Source organism: Pectinophora gossypiella, chromosome 18 (genome assembly GCF_024362695.1).
Source record: "Pectinophora gossypiella chromosome 18, ilPecGoss1.1, whole genome shotgun sequence".
In the NCBI taxonomy this organism is placed as follows: Eukaryota; Metazoa; Arthropoda; class Insecta; order Lepidoptera; family Gelechiidae; genus Pectinophora; species Pectinophora gossypiella.
This window is the reverse complement of record NC_065421.1, coordinates 8,878,347-8,902,729: the sequence shown is the minus strand read 5'-3', so window position 1 is coordinate 8,902,729 and position 24,383 is coordinate 8,878,347. Positions and strand designations below refer to the sequence as shown.

At 38.9% G+C, this 24,383-nt stretch overlaps 3 protein-coding genes across 5 annotated transcripts in view; 1 reads left to right on the top strand and 2 right to left on the bottom strand.

Moving 5' to 3' along the window:
- Positions 1 to 1,857: 1,857 nt before the first annotated feature.
- LOC126375131 (CXXC-type zinc finger protein 1-like) lies at positions 1,858 to 7,914 on the bottom strand. 2 transcript variants are annotated; one of them, XM_050021978.1, is made up of 10 exons: positions 7,747 to 7,914; positions 7,534 to 7,655; positions 7,097 to 7,260; positions 6,632 to 6,758; positions 6,320 to 6,427; positions 5,554 to 5,743; positions 4,560 to 4,757; positions 3,781 to 3,987; positions 2,497 to 2,744; positions 1,858 to 1,994 (listed from the first exon to the last, which is right to left on the bottom strand). In XM_050021978.1, the coding sequence occupies exons 1-10, from the start codon at positions 7,771 to 7,773 to the stop codon at positions 1,889 to 1,891; spliced, it is 1,497 nt and encodes a 498-aa protein (XP_049877935.1). In that variant the 5' UTR covers positions 7,774 to 7,914; the 3' UTR covers positions 1,858 to 1,888. The 2 variants fall into 2 exon arrangements, with proteins under 2 accessions (XP_049877935.1, XP_049877936.1); XM_050021979.1 differs by having other exon boundaries at positions 5,554 to 5,740.
- A 282-nt stretch (positions 7,915 to 8,196) lies between these two features.
- Positions 8,197 to 11,313, top strand: LOC126375137 (dynein axonemal assembly factor 10). Its single transcript, XM_050021988.1, has 6 exons — positions 8,197 to 8,582; positions 8,750 to 8,877; positions 9,380 to 9,597; positions 9,848 to 9,970; positions 10,156 to 10,268; positions 10,970 to 11,313. Exons 1-6 carry the CDS (start codon positions 8,299 to 8,301, stop codon positions 11,175 to 11,177), a joined length of 1,074 nt encoding a protein of 357 aa, XP_049877945.1. The 5' UTR covers positions 8,197 to 8,298; the 3' UTR covers positions 11,178 to 11,313.
- Positions 11,314 to 14,370: 3,057 nt separating this feature from the next.
- LOC126375132 (protein pellino) overlaps positions 14,371 to 24,383 on the bottom strand; it is a 71,868-nt gene continuing 61,855 nt past the window's right edge. For both annotated transcript variants that reach the window (XM_050021980.1, XM_050021981.1), the window contains exons 4-10: positions 23,063 to 23,257; positions 21,104 to 21,283; positions 20,626 to 20,733; positions 18,619 to 18,775; positions 17,528 to 17,708; positions 16,525 to 16,661; positions 14,371 to 15,676 (exon numbers count right to left, since the gene is read on the bottom strand). In XM_050021980.1, the coding sequence (XP_049877937.1) occupies positions 16,535 to 16,661; positions 17,528 to 17,708; positions 18,619 to 18,775; positions 20,626 to 20,733; positions 21,104 to 21,283; positions 23,063 to 23,257 (948 nt within the window). In that variant the 3' untranslated portion in view covers positions 14,371 to 15,676; positions 16,525 to 16,534. The remainder of the gene's footprint in view (positions 15,677 to 16,524; positions 16,662 to 17,527; positions 17,709 to 18,618; positions 18,776 to 20,625; positions 20,734 to 21,103; positions 21,284 to 23,062; positions 23,258 to 24,383) is intronic.

Below are 24,383 nucleotides of genomic sequence, written 5' to 3'. Positions count from 1 at the left end.
TTGGAGTGACTGGTTCTATAACCTTAGTGGCTGTGTTTTCCTGGGCATCATCAACTGTGTCAGAGTTTTGATTCTCAGACGGATTTGTATAGGATACATTAGGATTCGGTTTATCAGTAGATTTCTTGTTAATCTCAGCAACAGTGCCGGAATCTTGATTTTCAACCTTTTTCGTATGAGGCTCAATAGTATTGGACTTGGATACGGGATTTTGATGTTGAATACTCCCAACTTTTTGAGATTTCAGATCTCCAGTTTGTTTCGCTTCCGTTTCCGTGGCGGTTATAGCAGCAGTCTCGCTCACTCCAACCTCTGTAATTGGTTTTGCAATGACAGATCGTCGTCTAACAGTAAGTTTCTGCGCGCTGTCTACTTTTACAGGTATTTGTTCATTGACTTGACTAGCGACGGGTGCAAAAACAATTATTTTTCCAGGGTCATCTGCAACTGCCTGAGTGCTAGCAGCTTCTTTGAAATTCATGATTTGGCTTTTATCAGCTTTTGTATTGGATATTTGGCTCTGACCAACAGATTGACTAGCAACTGGTGCAAGAACAACAATTTGCGTAGGGGCATCGCCAACTTTTTTAGTGCTAACAACATCTTTAAAGTTTCTAATTTGGCTTTTATGGACGCCAATGTCTAATCTTGTGTCAGGCTTTTGGTTCTGACCACCACTTTGAGCAATCGGTGCAAGAACAACTATTTGTGTTGGGGCATCGGCAGCTTTCTTAGTGCTAACAACTTCTTTAAAGTTTCTCGTTTGGCTTTTATCAACAGCTGCCTTTGAGTAAGTTTTAATTTTAGGTCTTTCAGTACTAGCACTCGCGGCGGGTGCCATTATTTTTGAAGTGACGTCAACAATTTTCTGAGAGCTGCCAATTTCTTTGAAATGTTTACTTTGGTTCTTATCCACTTCTACTTTTGCTTTTGTAGTAGAGGTTTGATCGCTGGCATCAATTTGTTTTACTCTGGGTGCAATTGCAAACATATTTGCAGTGACATCAACAACTCTCTGGGTTGCAAAATTGATTCTTGCAGTCTGGCTTTTAGATCCTTGTGCTGACAGTTGTTGTGGAGACTTTACGTTATAAACAGCAGTTTGACTGGCGACCGGTGCAAGAACAATTAATTTTCCAGAACCGTCAACAACTTTACGAATGCCGCCAATTTCTTTGAAATTTCTGTTTGGGCTTTTATGAATAGTTACATGCTTGGTGGCTTCATCTTTTAAATTTACGTTTGAAGAAATCTTTTGATTATAAGCACTACTTGAACTTGCAGGAGCAACAGGAGCAACCATTTTTGAAGCTGCATCAGAAACATTTTGAGACCTCACAACTTGTTTGAAATTTCTATTCTGGATTAGGTCAACTTCTATTTTTGTCTTTGAATTTGCTTTTGTTGTAGACTTTTGGTTGTGACCACCATTGTCACTCGCTGTTAGATCAATTACTTTTGGAGTGAGTGCTAGCTTGGAATTTTGATTTCTATTGTGAATTTTATCAACTTCATTTGTTTTAGGGGTAGTACTTTGTTTTTGTACGTTAGCAGTATCTGTGTAGTTATGATCATGGCCTTTGCTAACAGGAGCTGTCATACGATGAGGCTCCACGGAATTTTCATTGACACTGCTGACTTCGTCAGAAGTTTGATCTTCAGTTTGGCTGGTTTCTGTCTGACTTGTATCCAGATCTGTTACACTTCCGTCTGCCGTTGAATCCTGGCTATTCACGTCAATAATTTCACTAGTACCGTTGGAAACATCGCTAGCCTGGCTGCGAGTTGCGTTCTCGGCGGATTGTGCTTGACTTTGTATGTGGAGTTGGTGCAAGGTCCGAGAGTGATTCTGTAAGAGTCCCGCGGGCTGTGCGCGGTAGCGCCGTCGTCAAGAGCCCTCCTTCACCTTGCCGTTCTCGTTAGCTTTGCCCGTGATGCGTTCCATCACCTCGTGGTTATACGTCGAGTGTAACATTAGACCGAGGACGCCCGCTCTGGAACAGAAAAATTAAATGAAATCACAATACACTAAAATCTAAAAAAAAACATATACCTACTTATCGGATCTACAGATAATTGTTAGAATTAAGACTGCTATACTTTGCAAAAAAAGAAAGCAATGTGTGAAACTGTCATCATCTCCCTAGCATTATCCCGTTTTCACATGGTCCGCTTACCTAACCTGAAGATTTGACAGGTTCTGTTTTTTACACAAGCGGCTGCCTGACTGACCTTCCAACCCGCGAAGGGAAAACCAGGCCGATACAGGTTCGGTCACATACCTCCTAAAATGTATTTCTCGTGAATGTGTATATAGATGATTTGAATAGTTATTCAGACAGATATATAACAGTTCCCTATGTCTGAAAGTCTGTATAAGTGTGAATGTGTCGGTATTTTGGTTACGAAAATATGGAAAACATGGTGCCAAACTTTCTTTTACTAATTTGATAGCTCTCTACATAAACATGATATACGATCATCAAAACATCGTACCTAGATGCCATAGCCAGCCTGATGCTCCTCTCCTGTTCCACCAGCTCATCCAGCTTCAGCCACTGCCGCACTCTCTCCATGTCAATCTCGGCTCGCCTCAGCTTCTCCCACTGGTAATGCCTGAGGCAGGATTTCTTGGGGGCTCGGCAGAACTCTCCGGTAGGTTCGAACACGTCGCGGACTAGCGGGCATCCACACACGTCTGTATCGCTCACCTTCGGGTCTTTGAAGTGCTCTGGACACATAACCTGAAAGGAAAATGGGATGAGTTACATGCTTTTTCTAAGAGGTAAATATATGCTGGCATTTGCGTATCGTCGCCTTATGAGTAAACGCACGTAAACACATTTAAAAAAAACTCTTTCATATGTGATTTTTGTTAACAAAACCTCACAATAGACATAATAGTTTCAATCCAGGATAAAAATTGTGCTCTCAATTTTTCTATCTACTCAGCCTGTATCCACCCACTGCTACAGGCCTCCTCTCTTTCACGCCATCATTACCTGTCCTGCGCAAATCTCATCCATTGCTTTCCGGCGTACCTCACAATGTCATTTGACCACCGACTCTCAAGTTTTACCCGGAACTAAATTCAAATCGAAATCAAGATTTTGTCGCAGAAATCATATCATAACGCGATTTTCAAAAAGGCGCTTATGTATTTTTCACTCGAAGGAGATTTACGAGATAGTAAAAAATAAAGTAAAAAGCGCAAATCATTATTACTTTTTAATGTCTTGCACTTTCTTTCATTAAAATATTACATAGTTAAGGCTAATGAGTTTGTTGGAAGGTATTTCGACTCTAAATACTTGACTCTAACGTAATGATAATAATAGTCATCACAGTCATTGCATTATCGACAGTTTGACTCTAGCCTAATAAAAATAATTGCAGTTTTTATGTGATTTATTGTATAGTCGGTCGCCACCGGTTTATTCTAGATCTTACCAGATCCAGCGCGACGAAACCACATCCCCCTAGCAATATCCCGATTTTCACAGTGTCCGCTTACCTAACCTGAAGATTTCACAGGTCCCGTTTTTTACAGAAGCGACTGTCTGTCTGACATTCCAACCCGCGAAGGAAAAACCGGCCCAATACAGGTTAAGTCACATACCTCCGAAAATGCATTTTTCGGGAATATGGGTTTCCTCACGATGTTTTCCTTCGTCGCTGAGCACGTGAGAATCATTTGTGATCCAAACATGAATTCGAAAACGAATGCGACAATCATAGCACACCCGACGAAGACACAATCAACGTGAAAATCAAGCTTACCCTCAGTCTTTTACAATAGGTGCCGTTGTTAGGGTTGTAGTAGTCACAGAACATGCTCTGCGCGTCTATGCGCGTGCGGTGCCGGCTGCCGAACGACGCCTGCGCCTCATACTTGACGAAGCACTTCTCCATGTGTTTGACAGCTGTGCGGGAGTGGATCTCATGCCCGCACGTTATGCAGTACATTGATGTCTCGTCATCAGCTTCCTAGAGGTAACATAGTATATCAAATTATCCATTTGATTATTTCAATACACAATTAACAACCAAATTGTTATAAATAACAGTTTCACTAGTACAACGGCCTTCGTGGTCCAGTGGTTGAGCGCTAGACTCACGATCCAAAGGTCCCGGGTTTCGAATCCCAGTGGGAACATATCACAAAAATCTCTTGTGTGATCCCTAGTTTGGTTAGAACATTATAGGCTGATCACCCGAATGTCCGAAAGTAAGATGATCTGTGCTTCGGAAGGCAAGTTAAGCACGTAGTCGTCACATGAGCTTTGGCGGCTCAATAATAACCCTGACACCAGGGTTGATAATTTTGGTAATCAACCTCATAGCCCATATGATAGAAGAAGAAAACTAATACAGTTGGCTCGACCATTATTAACGACGATACAGCTCACACCGAGGTGTGGGTACTTAGTCCATCTTGTAATATATATACCTCTGACTACCCTAATTGGGTTATAATCGTGAGCTTATGTTATTGTTATGTTATCTTATAAATAAAACGCCTCGCCCAATCGACGCAAAATACTCAGCCAGAAACAAACCTTCTCATCGCTATGCACAATACTAGCACTCTTAGTGCGCGCGAGGTGGGCATCCAGGTCCTGATGCTGCTTATCCAAGGCCCGCAGCGCCGCCTGCGCCCGCGCCAGCCCCGAGCGCACCACTTCCAACGACTTGCGGTTCTTCTGCTCGGCCACACAGGAAGACAGGCCCCACTCTTGGATGCGTTGTGGTAACACCTGAGAATGGGAAGTTCTATGTTAATTTTTTTTTTTATTTAGGCAACAATTTTACTCTTCCCTCTTTGAAACCTTTTTGTTTTTATTATTCGTTTTTGTGTTTTTTTTCCAGTTCATGCGAGTGCTGCACATTACAACCTTAATAATACAAACTAGATATTAAACAAATAGAGCTTACAGACTATGTTAATATATGAATATGTATTCAATTTATCGGTTGTGAAAACCAATTGGTTGGTGCAAAAACAGAAATGACGAATAAGTTCATCTCTTTACACAAATAGTTTTTTAAGAATCACAACTGCTTGACAGAAGCTTATGTATGAACGTAGATTACGCAAATCGGCGACTTGTCGCCAAAAAACAAAAAAAAAACGTTGGTAAGCGCTTGTTGGCGACATGTATTTTTTTTCATATAGCCTCGTAGGTCCGATATTTCCAGCCACATTAGTTAACTCTATGTCATAATTGTCGACTATAAGGTGGCCAAATTGGTGTGTATAAGATTAGCTCATCTGTAGCTACTCGATTTTTATGTTATGAGTGTTATTGTGTAAAGATTAGTGTCATAAAGTTTATATGTCTTTCAGCCTGCTAAACTGTGTTATACCTAGGAATAGCGTAGACTGGGTATGTATTGTATTTTAATATATTAATAAAGAAATTTTATAAAACAAAACAAGTTATTAAACAATAATGTTTGGATTTTAAAAGAACATCCAGTCTTACGACTTTTGGCCACCGGATTGTGTCGGTTGGTCGGCGGCTTTGGTGTATATTGCACATTATACAATACCTGATATATCCTAGCCGTAGCAAGCTTCATCCCACACTGAGCAGAGCAGTACTTAGACCCGTACTGAGCTGCCCGGGTGCACTGTGGTCCGTAACACTGTCTCGGTTCCATTGTCTGCAAGTGCGATACAGACTCCTCAAATGTGTCATATACCTCGCGTTCATGGTGCTTCTTCTTTACTCTGCTGCTACTGGAAATATTAAATTATTTCATACATACAATTTTCTCAAAAGGTGTAAATTTTATATAAAATATGTATAATATGTATAGTGGAATAGACTGGGGGAGGCCTTTGCCAATGGGCACACAGATACCTACCTAAATGTTACCGCCAAATAATAAAATTGTATAATAAAAAAAAGTATTGTATCTGAATTTATGGCTAATAAAAAAAAATAAAAAATGTATACAAATGTATGTATATGTGTGTGTGTATATGTGTGTATGTGTATGTATGTACTTATTTTACAAAACATGGTTTTAAGTTAAAATTTAGTGAATTGTTTTTTTGTATCATGTAGGTATGTGGAGAAGCAGACAGACAGGCAGAGAGACAGAGAGATAAGTGGAAAGAGCTGGAGGAGGCCTACGTCAAAAGACAAATGGATGAGGAAGACAAATAATAGCTTTAAATATATTTTAAACACTTTTTAAATATTAAGTTTAAGATAAACATCAAGTTTTTATTTTTTAGTTATATATTTTGTTTATAGTTAGATTATGTTCATAATAAAGGCCACATCTATCTATCTAATAGGAATCTTACCTAGATTGTTTTGATGGCTTCCGAGATTTGATACAGATTCTCTGTTTACATTTCACCTTCACCTTATTGCCACCTCCATATTTATACATGTCCTCACAAGCATCACAGCTGAAATAGAATTTTAATTTAATACATAATGATAAAGGAAACTTCAAATATACTAAGAACATGTTTTTCCACATTTATGATAGAATTATATGACTTCATAAACAGCTGCAAGTGAATTTTAGTTCAATTTTTAATGAAGATATGGACACCCTGTGTGATCCGGAGTACACGACACTGAAGACAGAAAAACTGTTCAGTACTCACTGTCCGCAGTCAACAAGTTGCAGACACCCGGGACAGTCTCCGCAGCCATCTTTTATACTCGGTCTCTTAGACGTCTTGTTCTCTGAATGGTCCTTCTCTTTACGTTTCCTTTTTCGGTCATCACGGCCTGAAATAATTTACAATTAATAATATACAGAGAAGCCTCTTACAGGTAAGTAACAGAGTATATTAGTAAAATATCAACAACTTATAATATTTATTTGTTCATTTAGTAGACAAACAACCAAAATTAAAAAAAAAATAATTTTTAAAATTATTTATTACAATCTCTAGCCAATCCAATTTTTTATTCTAGTTAGAATTATACATATTAAATCACTATAATTGTTACTAATTTAGTAATGTTGTGTGCACTATTATGGATATTATCTGTATAATTCTGTTATGTGTTGCTTATTATCAGTTTGCATACCTTAAAAATTAATAAAATTAATAAATCAATACCTGAATCTCCATCATTCTCTCTTTTCTGTGGCCTAAAACGGGTTTTGAGGCTGGGGTCCTCTTCCCGACAACGGTCACAAAAGTAAGTCTTTATGTACTTAGCTTCTTTCTCCGATATATTGATACAATCTCCGTGGTACCATTCTTCACAAGCATCACATGCTCTGCAAATTGTTAACGAGTTTTATTTTTATTAATTTATTAGTTTTATTTATACATTTATTGTAAACAGCCTCTTGCCTCGTTTTGAATCACGCGCGTGAGTCTATCAGAATAATAAGGGCCACAAATCGTTAGGACATAACTTATACAACTGAATAGTGTTCTGATAAATCCTCCAAGGACAGATGTGATTCCACAGCAGTTAGTTAAGGTTTTCTCTTTGTATGATTATAAATATATTCTTTAAAATAAAGATAAATGTATTCTTTCCTTACATCATAAACCGAGAGCTGTCCGAAGACCGGCATATGCAGTACGCCTGGCCCGCTTGGTTCAGCAGCGTTGTGATCTTGGACTGCCGCTCCGGCAGGTCAAACTGCTTCGCAATGTCTGCTTTCTGAAAACGCATTATTATCATCATGAAGACAAAAAAGAAACCAAAATCTAACTAAACCAAGGTTTATTGGTTATCTTCCGTCTGTACTTACGCTTTGCTTGTGTTTTCTATCTCCCATCGTGGATACCTGATTATACTGTGAATTAAAGATTTCTCGTAACTATTTACTGTGAAAATACACTATTTTCTCCAACGATTCCATTCCAACAACGCAGTTCAAAAAAAACTTGACAGACAAAAATTATACGACGCCATTATGTATTTCTTTTTCATTCGGATACACTTACCGGATAATACACAACAAAAGTAATTGTGATTTTTGTTGCTGTTGGTTATTCTTTTTGTAATGTGATTGCGATGTAGATTTTGTGATTCATTGTGTGGATTTTTCGTGCAGGAAAAAACATTGTTTATTTTCTGATAGCGTCCAGCTTCGATGAAATGATAAATGTCATCATGTAAACGGAGCATATTGCAACTGGCTGAAATCAATCATAAAATCTATCCGAACGCCATTTAATAAAAAAAGTATAAATGACGTTTGGTTACCATAGCAACATAAATATTTGTTTGGTTGAGGTTATATTCTTATCGGATTTCGTAGTTCACAATTATTTTGCTCCGTAAAATCAAACAATAAATCATGGAAGAACTTGAAACACCGCAAATAATTACACACCTTGAGAAGAATCTCGACCACTCTTTATTCGACTGTAAATGGATTCCCTGTTCAGCAAAGTTCGTAGTTATTGGATGCCTGCCAAGGGGTACGGGGACTATTGAAATATATGAAATCGCTTCAGGTGAAGCCAAAAAAGTAAAGGAATTGGAAAGACCTAATTCTTTCAAATGCGCAACCTTTGGAGCTAGCAGCGATGTAGATAGAAAACTTGCGACTGGCGATTTTAAAGGAACTTTAGAAATATGGTTAGTACTAAATGCAATATCCTTTCATCATACTTTTATTATTTCCTATAACTTATGAACATCCCTGACCTGTAACTGTTGCTTATTTCTTATTCTAAGTATGTTCTACTTTTATAAATTTATTTTATAAAAAAACATGCAGTGTAATTCTTTTTAATGTTTTACAGGGATTTAGAAGCAAATAATCAAGTATATATCACCAAAGAGCATACTGATATTATAAACTCCATAGATGCCATGGGAGGCAACAAATCTAACTGTGGAGCTCCAGAGATTGTTACTGGCAGTAGGGATGGTGAGCAACTGTCTTTACATATAAAAGTCAACCCATATTCCCTTGGCACTCAGTTGCAGTATTAGAATGTAGGTATTAGTCACATACTTATAATGATATGTTATGTGCAACCACTTTTGATAATAAGTAATTGTGCCCATCTCTTTGTTTTGTGCAATTTTCTTTATAGTGTTGCAATTGTCCATGTTTTATTAATAATCCTAAGCTGCTATAGCTAGAAGTTATTTTTTTTTGTACTAGTTTGAAGAGAAATTGATAGTGGAAGAGGAACTATAGTCACTTCAGTAACATTGTCTCACAAATACTTCAAAAGTCATATTTTAGTTTAAGTTGCACCTGCATGATAAAACAATTGAAATGAGACTCAAATTATTAACTCATAACCAGCAGGGCCATATCAAGTAATAAATTTTAAAAAATATAGCTTGATAAAGATTGATTTGAATTTTCACATTCTATAAAAACTTACAAATATCTAGACTCCTTATACCTATTTTTACAGGTACTGTTAAAGTATGGGATCCTCGTCAGAGAGGTAAACCTGTAGCCAACATGCAGCCAGCTAAAGGAGAGGCCAAACGAGACTGTTGGTCCGTAGCCTTTGGCAACTCCTTCAATGACTGTGAGAGGATTGTCTGTGCTGGATACGACAATGGAGACCTCAAGATGTTTGATCTACGCACCATGTCACTTAGATGGGAGTGCAATTTGAAAAATGGGGTATGACAAATAATTTTATACTAAGTACTTAAGGTTTGTTTATTCTGAAAACACAAGAGGACATTAAGTCTGCCAGCTAGAGCTAAAAGAAACAAACTTACAGCAGCAATTTAGTCTGATACATAACAAAGATGTAAAGTACTTATTACTTAAACAAATGATAAGACAATTTAACAGAGACTGTTCTGTTGTAGCCTTTGTATAAAACCTTACTTTTTTATTTAAGAAGGTCAAATTATGTTAATTGCAGGTATGCTCAGTTGAGTTTGATCGCAAAGACATCCCGATGAACAAACTAGTCGCGACTACATTAGAAGGAAAGTTCCATGTCTTCGATGTAAGGACTCAGAACCCTACAAAGGGTTTCGCCCAGGTAACATTCATACGCGTTTTTTTCTATTTGAGATATAAATTATTTGCAAGCCAAGTTACTTAGCCATTTCAGTAATACTTTTTAACAAATAATTTTCCTTATGAATTCATTAGTCTTGTTAACGCTACCCATATCAGTGTATTTTGAATGTTTACGAAACCATCTGATGAATATGTTATTTTCAGGTGTTAGATAATTCCAGCAAAAGCGGCACAATATGGGTCGCGCGACATGTACCTCAAAATAGGGATTTGTTCGTAACTTGTGCTGGGAATGGACACGTCACTCTTTGGAAATAGTAAGTATCTATTGCTTAAACGAACAAACACAATTGGATAGTTTACTAGGTCAAAGATAAATTATGAAATTAGGATTACTAAATAAAGACAGATCTAAAGCTGACAAAAAACTTGAATGAATTTTAATAAAGAAAAATGTAATAATAAGTGCGACATTTTGTCACGTTTTTCTATGTCGTCACAGGTTGCTTTTTCATACAAATTACTGTTTTGACATTCAATAAATAACTGATTTGTCTGGTTGGAAACTACCCTAACAATAATAGTACGCGTAAGGAACACTCCCCCCCCCCCGCACCAATACGAGTTTGAGTTACCTCACTCCCGATACCTTTGGGGGTGTTTAGTCTATTTAGCCGTTAGGGAGTAATCCCTACCACTCCACACAAAAATCACATTCTCACCATGTGCCGCCTAACGCGTAAGTGCGAGGGAGACAAACATCCCGTTCTCCGTTCCTTCCTCCTTAGCGGCTTATGGCGATTTAAGACTAAAGCAAGACTCAAAGGGAGCGAGGTCGGCGCCCGATAGAAATTGGTGCGGGCAGAGTGTTACCGTTCTATACGTAGTTATATGCTTATACTTATCATCCAATTCCAACCAGACCTGTCAAATCTGCAACTTAGGTAAGCGGGCCCTGTGAAAACGGGATACCTCTCAATTCAATTTACAAACCTTCCTCTTCTACCAATCCCTCCAGTGAGTACCCGGAGCAGCGCTACCGCACAGACGACAAAGGCGTGGCGTGCGGCGTTGCGGGCAAGCTCAAGAAGCTGCAGCGAATGGTGGTGAGCACACAGCCCATCAACGCCTGGGAGTGGAACAGAGACCATACGGGTCTGGCCATAGCCACCGCATACGACCAGTGCATTCGCGTGCTTGTCACTACTAAACTTAACTTGCAGTGAAGGGGCAGAGCGCGTGAAATCCCATATTACATAATATAATGTTACTGTAAAAGCCCGAAGTACGGCAGGCTTCCGTTGTAAGGATTTATCACTGAAGTAAGATAAATGTTAAAAACGTTTAGCTGTGATCAAGTAACTGAACGTTAGGCTCACGATCCGAAGTCCTAGCTTCACTTCCCGATGGGAACACGTATAACAAATGTCACTTTGTGGCACCGTCTCTTGAGGCCCCTACCTTTTACCATATTTCGGGCTTTTATAGTAACATATATAGATAAAATGAAGCTTGTAATTCCTATTAAGGCAGAGCCGCAGTGATAACTCGCAGCCACTCTTGGTATCCTCAGATATGTTGAACTGCATTGTACACTGACAAGTTACCGTCCAACTCGTCGCTTATAAACGTGGTTCTTGCGTCTTTTATATACTGGTCAAGTTCGGTGACTATTTTCTTTTTAAACTGTACCTATAGTAGACGACAGGTCGACATGGCAATTCTCTAGTGTCGTGACGTTTTCAATATCGATATATTTTTATTATGTATGTAACAAAATGTGAATAAAATAATACCACGTTTTCATTTAAGTTAATATTTATTCATCTGAATCATCTAACGTATCGCTACAAAATCTTAAAGAATCTTCGTCACTGGTATCTCCGACTTTTATAATAAAATCTTCCATTTCATTTTCCATTCCCATGTCTTTATCCCAATATTCATTTTCAAGGTTCTGGACATGTTTTTCGAAATTGCTCCAGTTTTATGCCGTGACTGACAAAATTGCATTTGTTGTTATCTCTTTAAGCTTTGTCAAACACAAATCGAAGTCAAACACGCGACGAAGATGCAACCGTAGCCATTTTTAAAACACAATAGTAATAAATTATGTGAGCGAGATTATAATCGATATACGCGGTCGATACGGACTCGTGCGACACTAAGACTAAGACGCCGCGGGGACTGTGCGGGTGTGCGGGGCGACCCCGCCTCCGCGGCTCACCTCGTGCCCCGATTGCCATGTCGACCTGTCGTCAACTATACCTACTGTTAGATAGAACAGAATCTGTCTGCGCACAGCCCCCGCGCACGCCGCTGCCGCCGCGTTCCCTGCCGCCGTATTTTCATTATACCAGTTTTCATTTACACACACACACACATCCACACACCACACCACACACACACTCATCCACACCACATCCACGTCCACATCTTTTATTCAGCTATCCCTGGTCAGAACACTGGTCCTTCGAGCCGGATCTGTACTTTGACAGATCTAACTCGTACCGCGCATTGAAACTGTAAAAAAAATATCTATATTGAAATATAATCAATCAGACGTTCTGTTTAATACTACTTACCTAGAAGTTCCTTTACAATGGTTTCCAACAGTTGCAGCTGATTGTCTTCATCAGTCAGTGGCGTCGTTCATGAACATGTACTCCTTGACATTTCTAAGTCTATTATAAGAAAGAGGTTTCTTCTATTCCGTGGTATTACCCTATAAGTCCCAAAAATCTCGGTGCCTTTAAGAACTTTGTTAGTAACTTTGATGTAGTCCATTTTCATTTAACTTTCCATGTGTGCCTTGAGATGAATATGGGTAGTTATAAACTGTATTTATATAGTTATTATTAAGATGTGTCGTATATTATGTTATCATTTCTCTCAAAACGACGTATGTCTGGTCAATAAATGTAAGTTAACAATATAAAATGTTTTCATTTTATTAAATTGTACACCAAACCCTTCAATATAGTTTGTGAAACACGTGTTGGTGAATAGAGAAAAAATTGGGGTAAAATAAATTAAAACAAAACCTTAAATTTTCTAACTCAAAAGAGCGCTTTATTATCCTAGCACTTATTATAAATAAAATTAAGGCTAGCATTCAGTTCTTATTACCACTAATAAATGTTAGAACAAGTGCTTAGTCGCGCCGCAGACTATTTGTCGCGCCATGATTATGTGGCGGCGACGCGACATGTCGACACAAAGCATCACTACATCTCGACATCTCATTCTAATCAAAATAATGCTAAGAACGGGACACCTGCCGCCATTTGGGCTTATCCTGTTACATTGCCGCTGTGTAGGAGGGTAAGCCCTGAGTCCTTAAAACATCGCTATCATACTAGTAAGCCATATAAATTCATGTTTAACAAGCTATTTGTATGAAACGGGGTTTAACTTTTAAGGACATCTAAGTTCGCTTCCCTTTCGGCATGAATAAGTCCATTACATATTGTAATGTACTTGACAAAATAAACCCAAATGTCGCCAGACGTCACACTATAAATATTCCGAAACACGTATTTTATGCAACACAAAATTTACATACAACAAAGATATTGTATCGAAGCAGTGTTACATAAGTATAGACAAAATTACCGTTGATAAGCTGCTCGGCCTCTCGCCTACACCCAGCCAGGTGGAAATAAAGATAACGAGGCTAAACCAACGACTACATACAGACAGATATATCTCGAATATAAGCATTTCCTTTACCAAAACTCTTGAAGACTAAAACAAGTATAGTTATTATGTGCAATTACTTAAAAAGTAATCGATCATTTCATTGATGAACATTCGAATTATCCTTACATTTCAAACGGTTTGTCGACTCAAAGGCATTAATTTTACGTGTAACCACTAACTAGTGAATTCGAATTGTACAAAAACTAAATCTCCGTAAGCTAACAGTCGCTACTACTATAAAACTTACATAATTTTTACAACATTCCCAAGGTTCACTCGTGAAGGGCGCGCGTGTCGCGGGCGCGGGACTACGGCGGAACATGTCGTAACATCTACTCTGAGATCGTCTACTAACTCCAATAACTAGTCGGGGTTTATTTAATCCATGCTATAAGAAAACCAAGTGTGCTCAAAAGTGACAGCTAACATTTCAAGATTAGCCCAGCTGACGTCATCCCGCCCTGCGTTGCCATTTCGAAAAAAATAAATTACCCACGACCAATGTTTTTATATACAGGGTGTTAGTACTTTGCAAGGACATTTTTAACTTTTAGTAAAATATTTACTTACAACTGTAATGATTTTTATATATGTGACGAGAAATAGTAATTAAATACATTAGCCAGAATTCATTTAATTTTAAATAATAAAATTTACCTCCTTGGAATGTTGCAGATACCAATTTAATGGTAACACATACGTCATGAAACAGCGGCTTGTCATAGGATTGAGCGTACCTGGTTTTCTTATACCATAATTTAATCAAACAATCCATGTCTGATGCAACTGAACGATACTTTTTAAACTAAAAAGTGACAGTTGAATCGAAATTGAGAGGTTTTATACAATGCTTATATTATGTTTATAATATACATGGCATATAATATCACCCGGAGTGATAACCGTTATATAAAGACTATTACAAGTCTGTAAAAGAGACCATTGTGAGCGAGGCGGCGCGCTCGCGCCCCGTGCGCTGTCTATTGTATGGAGCCAACAATCCGGAACATACCTAGCTGGCCTTAACTACACTAAAAGGCTGGCTTACAACTAACGCATTCCACACGCTAAACAAAACCGAACATAAATTACTTAACGATAAAGTAGAACTGAACATTTTTTTTTTATATTTACATTCATTTCAATCATCACGGACCTCTGAACCGGTACAATAGGCTGCAAACTAAAAGTTATTTCATGTGAAAGGCTTTTCCAGGATATTTGTCAAATCATTCACACTGTCATCCATAATCACAAATATCAATAAAACCAACACAGCAATTTACAAAGCATTAAATATTTTTTTGTAATTTAATCTTTAAAGTGGCTTCCTTCATTGTAACTTATCTTACATGTTGACTTTAACAAATAAATATTCTCGTTAGTCAAACGTTTTATATTAATCTTAACATACATACACAAACATATCGTCGTGTTAACACACATCTCGACATAAACGTAGAATAATAAATCTGTCTAATCGCAATACAGGAATCTGTAATGCATTTCATTGTAATCTGCAAATAGATTGATGAAAATAATAGTAATGCGTGTAGTATAGAATCAAATGAACATCTATTTGTCTAATCACATGGCGTCACTATATGGTTTGAGGAAAAGCCGTACGTAGTGAGATTCCACTCTACTGCCTAGTTCACACGCGGCGAGGAAACCGGCAAGACATCGTTCGGCCGAGTAGTCGATGCTTAAGAAAAATCGGCTTTATCACTTCTGTGTGTAATGCTTTATTCCGTGTGTCAAGTGGTAACTCGGCCGAGTGCAGTCTCGCCGTTTTACTTGGCAAGTGTGAACGAGGCATGCCGGTGCGGCTCGCCACGCGTTCCGGGGAACGAGCGAGTCTGATACATTGAAGATATACTCTTAAGTATATAACGTAGCAAAAGCTAGTTGTTGTCATACAAACTTATGGCCTACGCGTCCATCGTCCGCTTCTAATGTATTTTGTATCACTTTGTCGACGTCGTTTAGAATACATTTATCCGCAACAGGGATAACTGTAAATCTGGAAAGGAAAACGTGATGGTTAGCTACGGAGACTTTATGAGGAAATAAACAATTACAATTTGAACTGTTTGAGGAAAAAAACTGTTACATTTTAGAAAAGTATTTGTTGATAAGTTAGGTATAATAAAAAAAAATCGTTTCCTTATCACCTGACCTGGGGTGTAGGGTGTGTTGGTGACAACCTATTCCGTAATCTTTTTAGAATTTGTTTTATTCCTGGATGATTTTTTGTCTTCTCGATTTTGTTGTTTTATTTATTTGAAGACAAAAAGACGTGTGCGGCGGGCCTACACCCCGTCGCCAACAGGGTGTTTGCCGCAATAATGGATTATACCCGAATATTTCAAGTGTAAAAGTAAGTTTTGTTGATGCGTTTTCACGCCTGAACTAGTCGACCGATCTTGTAAATAATTTAATAGCACACCCCGGTCACTCCATACAAAAATCTCATAGTTACTCCGTAAAGATGAGCGGGACAGACAATTACTCCTTAGCGGCTTACGGCGATTTAGGCTAAAGTATGACACAGAGAGTGGGGTCAGCGCCCGTTGCGAATTGGTGCGGGGCGGAGAGTTAATCTCTCTTTTTATTTAAGAGCTGAGTTCTTATCGGTGGAGTAATCGCCTTCAATACTCCATAGATAGGGTGTGTAGAACAGTGGTTGCCCCAATCACCTTCCGTTCCGCAGTACACCGACCAATTTCTCAATCGGTGATGTTCTAGCTAGAGCCCTACCAGAATTCACTTCCTCGGCCTCAAACCAGTACTGATACCGCTGCTGCCCGGCATCAGGGGTGGAGGGGGGGAATCTATACGTAGTAATTCTGTATTGTATGGTAATGGCACCTGCGTTGGTTCAGTCGAGGTTGTCTTGGAAGATGAGCCGCACGTATCCGGGCGTGCCCTGCAGCGGCGCAGCGCAGAACGGGCAGATGGCGTGGAAGCCGTTGGTGCCGTGAGGGATGTCCACCGACGCCCAGTACCTGCACATTATAACAGATTACTGCATGGTCAATACTAGGAGAGATAGAATACTAAATAATATTTTTTTCAAGTTGCAAACTTCGACATTGTGATAACCCTAATACATAAGTATTGATATAAATCAATTACATTTAAATTAGTTGCAAAATCAAGTGGTATTTCCGTCGCGCGATTTTTTGTGTACTTCTTTAATTATTTTAAATTCCGTACTTTTGCGATAGAAAATTCCTCTTGATATTAGTTTATATAATAAACCGTTAATTAAAATAGAAGTTACAACAGGAATTGAACTGTTACATATTAAGCCAATATAGGCAGGTGCACACGGCATTTGCAGTGTAAGACAACATAATGGTCACAGTCGTTATCGTCATTTTTCTTGCGTGTTTGTGCAATAAAGAGTTTTGTATACAGAACAAAAATATCAAACAAAACAAAAATAAACTTAAATAAAACTAAACAAATTAACAAAGCTCAAAATAAAATAAATTATATACAATTAACACTTAAACTAAACTTTACCCACCACTTTACAAATAAAAAATAAACCAGGAATCTCGAGCTCATCCGTGCTTCGGAAGGCACGTTAAGCCGTTGGTCCCGGCTGCATTAGCAGTCGTTAATAACCACCAATCCGCACTGGGCCCGCGTGGTGGTTTAAGGCTCCATCTCCCTATCCATCCATAGGGAAGGCCCGTGGCCCAGCAGTGGGGACGTTATTGGGCTGGTGATGAACGTGGGTTTAAGTATTTGTCAGCCAAGCAAAGTTCAGTCGAATTATATGATAATTGGATTCAATTTTGCTTGGCTGTCAAACAACCTGGTTTATTTTTTATTTGTAAGGTGGTAATTGTATTGTACTGACTTGACGGTCCGCTCGGAGGCCATGTGTCCGCAGGGGTTGAAGGCGTACGTGGGCGGGCCCGAGTCCACATAGAAGGCGGGCTCGATGCCCATACACACGCGCACCACGGGGCCCGCCGTCAGGCACATGGGGCAGCGCCGCACGCCCGTCTCGCTGCCCTCCGCGCCCCACGAGTGCTCGCCTGGACAATTCACAGGTTATTTAATGTAAGAAAGAAACTGTAGGTTACTTTTGATATCAAATCTTTTTACAATATTTTTTGTATAAAATCTTTTTAGACACATTTTAGTTCTACAAAACGTTTATTATTGAAGGAGCTTAATGTCTTTCATAAAAGACACACAGAAAATAGTACACATATAGGTACACAAATATGACACACAATGGACCATCTTAGAGTCTAAATGCGGAAAACTGAGCACACTAACATAACATCGGTCACCATACAGCCATAGATTAGTATAGGTAGTTTTTAGTATAGATTGTTTATTTTTTAATTTTATTTATAGTCGCCTTATAGTGAAAACAACGTAAGTGCCTTTTAGAAAAATCTCATTTTGATGTGACAACAGCAAAACCTCGATTTGTTTTAATTAATTTCAATTTTGAAACCACAATTTTTTACCTGGATCGAAACTAGCGTGTCTGTTGCGAGATTTTGTTAATAAAAATCACATCCGAATCTGATTTTCAAGAAAAGCTGTTTAAGTATGTAGTCGTTACATGAGCCTTTGGCGGCTCAGTAGCAACCCTGTCGGTCATTGATCTGATAACCCACACGAGATAATAATTGGTAGTACATATTTGTACTGTATGAGATAGTGTCTCCTAGACACTGTATAAATGTAGACAAGATGGATGAGGCCTATGACGATGATCGCTATAGAAGTCTTCCAAATTTTAAAAAATAACCATCAGACACATACATACATAAACTCACGCTTATTTCCCATGGGAGTAAGCAGACTATAGAATTCCATTTGCTTCAATCCTGACACACTTCCCTTGCTTCCTCTACGTTCGTCGATCGGTTAATCAATCACCAGACACATATTACCACAAATTACGAGAAAGCAATTTGAACTTCTTACCTTGCACGTGACCACAGTTGAGGTACACGTAAGGCTGGTTTAAGTCCTGGTGCGCTGAGGACAGCTTGCGCGGGATCACCAGCGTGTTAAGGCCCACGGGGCACTGCGGCCGGCCGGCGTTCAGCTCGTCTACCAACGCTTCTAGGTCGCGTTTTGTCTGGAATTTATGAATGAAAGGTCAGTGACTACTTAGAAGACAGGAATCAGTGGCGACCCAAGAGCGGTGCGAGGTGTGCCACCGCACCGTGGGGGGGGGAGGGACTAAAGGTGCCAAAATCATCCAAGACTGGTTCACCCTGGCCGCAAACTAACTTCATCAGGTTAGATTGCGGGCACATAAAATTCGTACCGGGAGACCGTAAACTAATCGAAAAATTTTGTATTTTGAGAGGCTAAGGGGCGCCACTTTGAGGGCACGCACCACCTGAATATTTTGCTAGGGCAGTCACTGACAGGAATACTTAGGAATAACCGTCTGGGAACCAATGTTAGGAAGCCACATTACAGAAATTTTATTTTATTTATTTGGGAAATTTACACCTTCTAATAGTATTACAAAAACTAAAGTATATAAATTGGAAGGCCATTACAAACTTCCACATACAATTATAAATGTAAACAGTTTTAGCAAAGAACGGAAGATGCCATAAAAATTGACATTGCAACATTTGTTAAGAATGTCCAGGGCCCTTTACTGAGGTTTTTCTTGCAGCTACTTTTACTCTGCTATGCACATTGAAAAACTGCAGTAGTTTTAGGCGGATTACGACGTTTCAGAAAAAAATATTTAATTATTCAAAGTAACTATGTTAATGCCAACTGCATAAAGATATTTTTGAGTTTAAGTTTCATAAAATGATTTTAGTTGGTTAGGTACATCTTCTAACCCTATCCTTGTAAACAATTTAAAAGCGAATTGCTTCACTTTTTATTTTGGAACTGATACGTAATGATTTCGTAATAAAAGTATTTGAATTGTTGAACAACCATACATATGGGTTATTCTATATATTTCTTGTTGTTGCGAAATAATAATAAAAAATATATTTGTTTATAAATATTGTTAACCATCGTATTGAACTCTGATGAAAATTAAACAACCTCCTCGCTGGAAATAAACCATATCGGACAAATTACATAAAAACTCACAATTACTGCAAGTATAATGTCGATTAATTACATTCTTACATTACATTAATATTTCTAGAATGCACTATATTGCATCGAGATCATTGATTGGCCGATTAACGGTCACAAGAGCTTCATTAGAAGCATATTCTTCGTTGCTGGGTGGAGTTTTTATACAAACAATGTACGCCCCGCTATCTATAAACAGATGAGTCTGTAGTCTTAGTGTAATTGCACTTGTCAGTTGGAAACGAGTGTAGAATTTAAATTATTCTTGGCTCGGGATGCAGGATCTTTTAGCAACAAGGCGCTTTAAGTTTAAACTTCTTATTACACAATAAGTTACAAAAATAGCTTTTGTCCCTTATATTGAATCATTATTTAGGGTTATGGACCTTTGGGTTACAACCGTGCCGTAGTAGCTCTGTTGGAGAATGCTTGCTTGCACTTTGAGGTTGCAGGGTCGAATCCCAGCACAGGCCTAAACCAATGATTTAGATCTTGTTTTGGAATTCATGTTTGGATCATAAATGGTTATCACGTGCTCAACGATGAACGTAACTCACATACCCGAGAAATGCGTTTCGGAGGTACATATGTAACTTAACCTGTATTGGGCTGGTTTTCCCTTCGCGGGTACGAAAGTCAGATAGGCAGTCACTTCTGTAAAAAACGAACCTGTCAAATCTTGAGGTTAGGTAAGCGATCCCTGGGAAAAACGGGATGTCGGTAGGGAGTTGATGACCTTTCGGTTACAAAGCAAACTCATCAGCGACGTAGGTTATGGGTCAAATGGTCCCACCAATCTGTATGCAAAATGTACGACCATGATCTAGTTTTTTAGCAAATGTCACAAGGATATATTTGCACAAAACTTACCGGTGAATTTTTAAGTCCTTCAGCACTTCTCCACAACAACGTGGCGCCACATAAGTCGATCATTGTGCCGTCTCGTAACACGTTTGTTTCTGCTTGACACGGCAGACCCTGGAACAGCATTTTATCAGTCAGTTAGGACCTTTATCAGTCCAAATCCCTGAGTTATAATATTGCTTGTTCTAAAGACAATCGAAGTATTGGAATTGATGTAGTCAATTTTCCTGTTATCATATTTTCCACATCAATCTTAGGACTTCTTTAGCTGCTGGGCAATTGAAGCTAACCAACAACAATTACAAGTTGTTCTGCTATGTCCGTCTACTTCCACGGTATTTTATCTTCTGCTGTACGGAGCGGCTCTCTCGTTGTAAGGACACTGCGATTTCTCCGGTTCTTGTATTGAGGACTTCCGAAGCTGTTGGCCAGTCGTAGCTACAAGTTGGTTCTGGTATATCTGTCTACTTCCAGTGAATGTTACCTTCTGCTGTGCGGAGCGGCTCTCCCGCAGTGAGAAGACTGCGCCCCCGACAGACGTCTCGCGCCACGGCCCGCACTTGGCGCTGCCGCCGCAGAAGTCACCGCGCGGGTGCATGATCAGGACGCCGTTCGTCGTCAGGCCGTCGATCTCATGACTCTCCGTCCATTTTGTAGCTTTCTCCTGAAATAATAGGTTTTATATTTAAGAATGTTACTCAAATATAGAGCGAAAGCGATAGACAATGTACATATTTAAGTTATTTGTAAATAGAGGTAGCAGCATTTATGAGCATCAGCTAATCCGATTAACGATTCGTTTGATATTCTTATTCTGAAGGCTTATTCAGAACTACTAAAAAAACCAGAAAAAGAGAAAGCTGATGCCTGGCAGTAGGCATTAACGTTGCTAGTAAAACTGTAAATTATGACGATGAACTCGTTTCAAATACTACAGGGCTTCAACAATCAACCACGGAACATATACCATAATGCTGTCTACACTTGAAACACAAGGGAAACAGGAAACTATCCATAGTTTGGATTTAGGACATAAACAAACCACTCCTCATTTTTGCAACCTTATCTAATCTAAATAGACACTAAAAACAACTCACATGCAATGTCGCGATCGATTTAACTCTCTTCCTGACATGTCTATTTGTTAAGACTGCTTTTATATTAGGTATAAGCTTAATCCAATCAAATTGACACTAAGTGTTCATTGGCTGATTGCCAATTGCCGCCAATTTGTCCATTTTTATGTTATAAAATATACAGATAAAAGGCATGAAAGGCATAATTCTTGATGCAATTGCTACTTCCTAGTATCCAGTCGACTTTTTACATCTTATTGTCATTTGTCATTAACCCAAGCCTGTACTATTATGAATTCTGTCTCTAAACTAACATCTACATCGCATTTTGGTTGCATTATTACATCACGCTGTTAATAGGCATTTAATGTAGTTCATAGGCTATCAAACAATTAATTTTAAATTAGGCTGGACGAGTACTCCTATCAACGCTCCAGAATAGATAGCAAAATGTTTTGTGGGGCAAATCCTATTTCAGATTGAATAAGGCTTGCAAAGAATTACATAAGGGATAATTCAGCATATTATCAAAAGAACCATGTAAGTGACACTTATTAGTGAATACTCTTGAATCTGAGTACTTGAGTGTATCTGAGTGACTTAGATAAGGGAATTTCCCCGTGTCCAATTTACTTAATTCTTTGGGACTTACGGGTAAACTGCTGCGAAATATAATTGTATGGACTTTTTCTTTAGCATAAACGCCGCACGAGGGAAACTGACACCTTCTGTTATAAACAAAGAAGGATATAGATCATTTGGCTACATTGAATTGAGAGTATTGAGACAGCCTTAAGCTGCTTATCATTCCTAGAATGTCATTATCGTCGTTAATCATCATATTCATCTTAGGGTTCCACTAGCTACAAGGTACTTCACCAGTTTGATAGACACATCTCTCAAGGTGAGGTGGTCGCAGCTTCGAATCCAGCACGGGCCGAAACAATATATTTTCGATTTTGTTTTCAAATTCGTGTTTGAATCAAGAACGATTATCACGTGCTCAGCAGTGAAAGAAACCATCATGAGAAATGCGTTTCGGAGATATATGACCTTACCGGTAAGGCGTTGGTATTCCCTTTCGCGGGTTAGAAGGACAGACTGGCAGTCACTTCTGTGAAAAATCTGTCAAATCTTCAGGTTAGGCAAACGGACATCAGATGTCATCGAATGTCAGGGCCCTTTGGCAGATCTATAATAACTCTGAGATGGTTCGTTGGGGGGTTGGTACCACCTCACAACCCACACGATAGAAAAAGAGGCAAACCATCTCAAATAAAAAAGATCAATCTTTAGGTTAGGCAAACGGAAGCCGTAAATACGGGATAACGCTAGGGAGATGATAATAGATACACGTAGATACTTACGCCAAGAAATATATTCCTGGAGGAGTCGAAGCCAGCGGCGTAGATGCGGCAGTTGTTGACGTCGTTGCGGTCGGCGATGATGCGGCACGCGAACCGCGAGATGGTGCTCTGCAGCACCTTCGTGTCGCCGCTCTTGTCGCCCGCGACAGTGTCCATCACCACGAAGTCGATCGGCGACTCTGACGACCTACCGATCTGTGGACAAACATGGTTGTTGATTAGTATGAGTGAAATTAAAAGTATCATAGAAGATAGGGTGAATTGAACAAACGGGATTGTGTGCAAGTGAGATGATATAAGAGGGTAAACCCTGCCTCAGCAGTCTAGTACACACGTGACTTTAGAAAGGGTTGTGTTTGTATAATAATATGTTACTGCAAAAGCAGTCAGTGATAAATCCTAACATTAAGTGTCGGTAAAAGTCCGAAATGAAAGATTATTGAAGAACGATTCGAACGGTTTGGGCTTATTCAGTAACATAAGTATGTACAAACAATGGTGGCCAGCGTCACAAGTAGTCAGTAAAACAACCTGCAGCCACTGCTAAGATGGATGTGATAACCCGCATGGTGACAGGTCGTCGCCCATCACCCACATAAACAGTCCATCAGTGATGCCTGCTTGCTCTGCTAACATAGTGCCGTCCTTCTCAAACCATAAGTGCAAGAAAGAGACAGGGCTAGTTATAAAACTAGACAATCTAAATTAAAATCAAGTCGGTGTCTGCCAGAATCGACATCATTTTGTAATTAGGACATTTGCGGTTATACTTCCACAAAGTGGCAACACAGTTTGTTTAGATAACGTGAACAGCCTATATACCTACGTCTCACTATCGGTCACAGGTTATCTTTCTAAACCCTGAGGCAATGTGAAGTTTACTTATATTTTATTAAATACTTGTTAAAGGTACGTAAATCGGTTATAAAATCGCCACTTTTTTCTACAAAAAATATTTTTGTGCCTAGTACTCGGTGAATACAATTTCATTGGTATACTCGTAAGTAAAAGTCTGAAATTTTAATAACACGTAATTTCTGTATTTTAATACAATAATTCGACGCAGAAAGCGATAACTAATGCATTTACTTTACTTTTCCATTGCTATACATTTCAAAATATCTATAAACCTCGCTTATCGTAGAATGTGCGTCGTACTTTAAGAGTAACTGCGGAGATGTACTAAGAAAATCGTTGGTAGAGTTTACAAATCATCAACTTGTAATGAAATCCACATAACCGCCTCCTTGACAAATATCATGCTATTTTTCTTCAACAAAACCTAGATTTCTTTCACTTTCCAGGCTACGTTCCCCAAAAA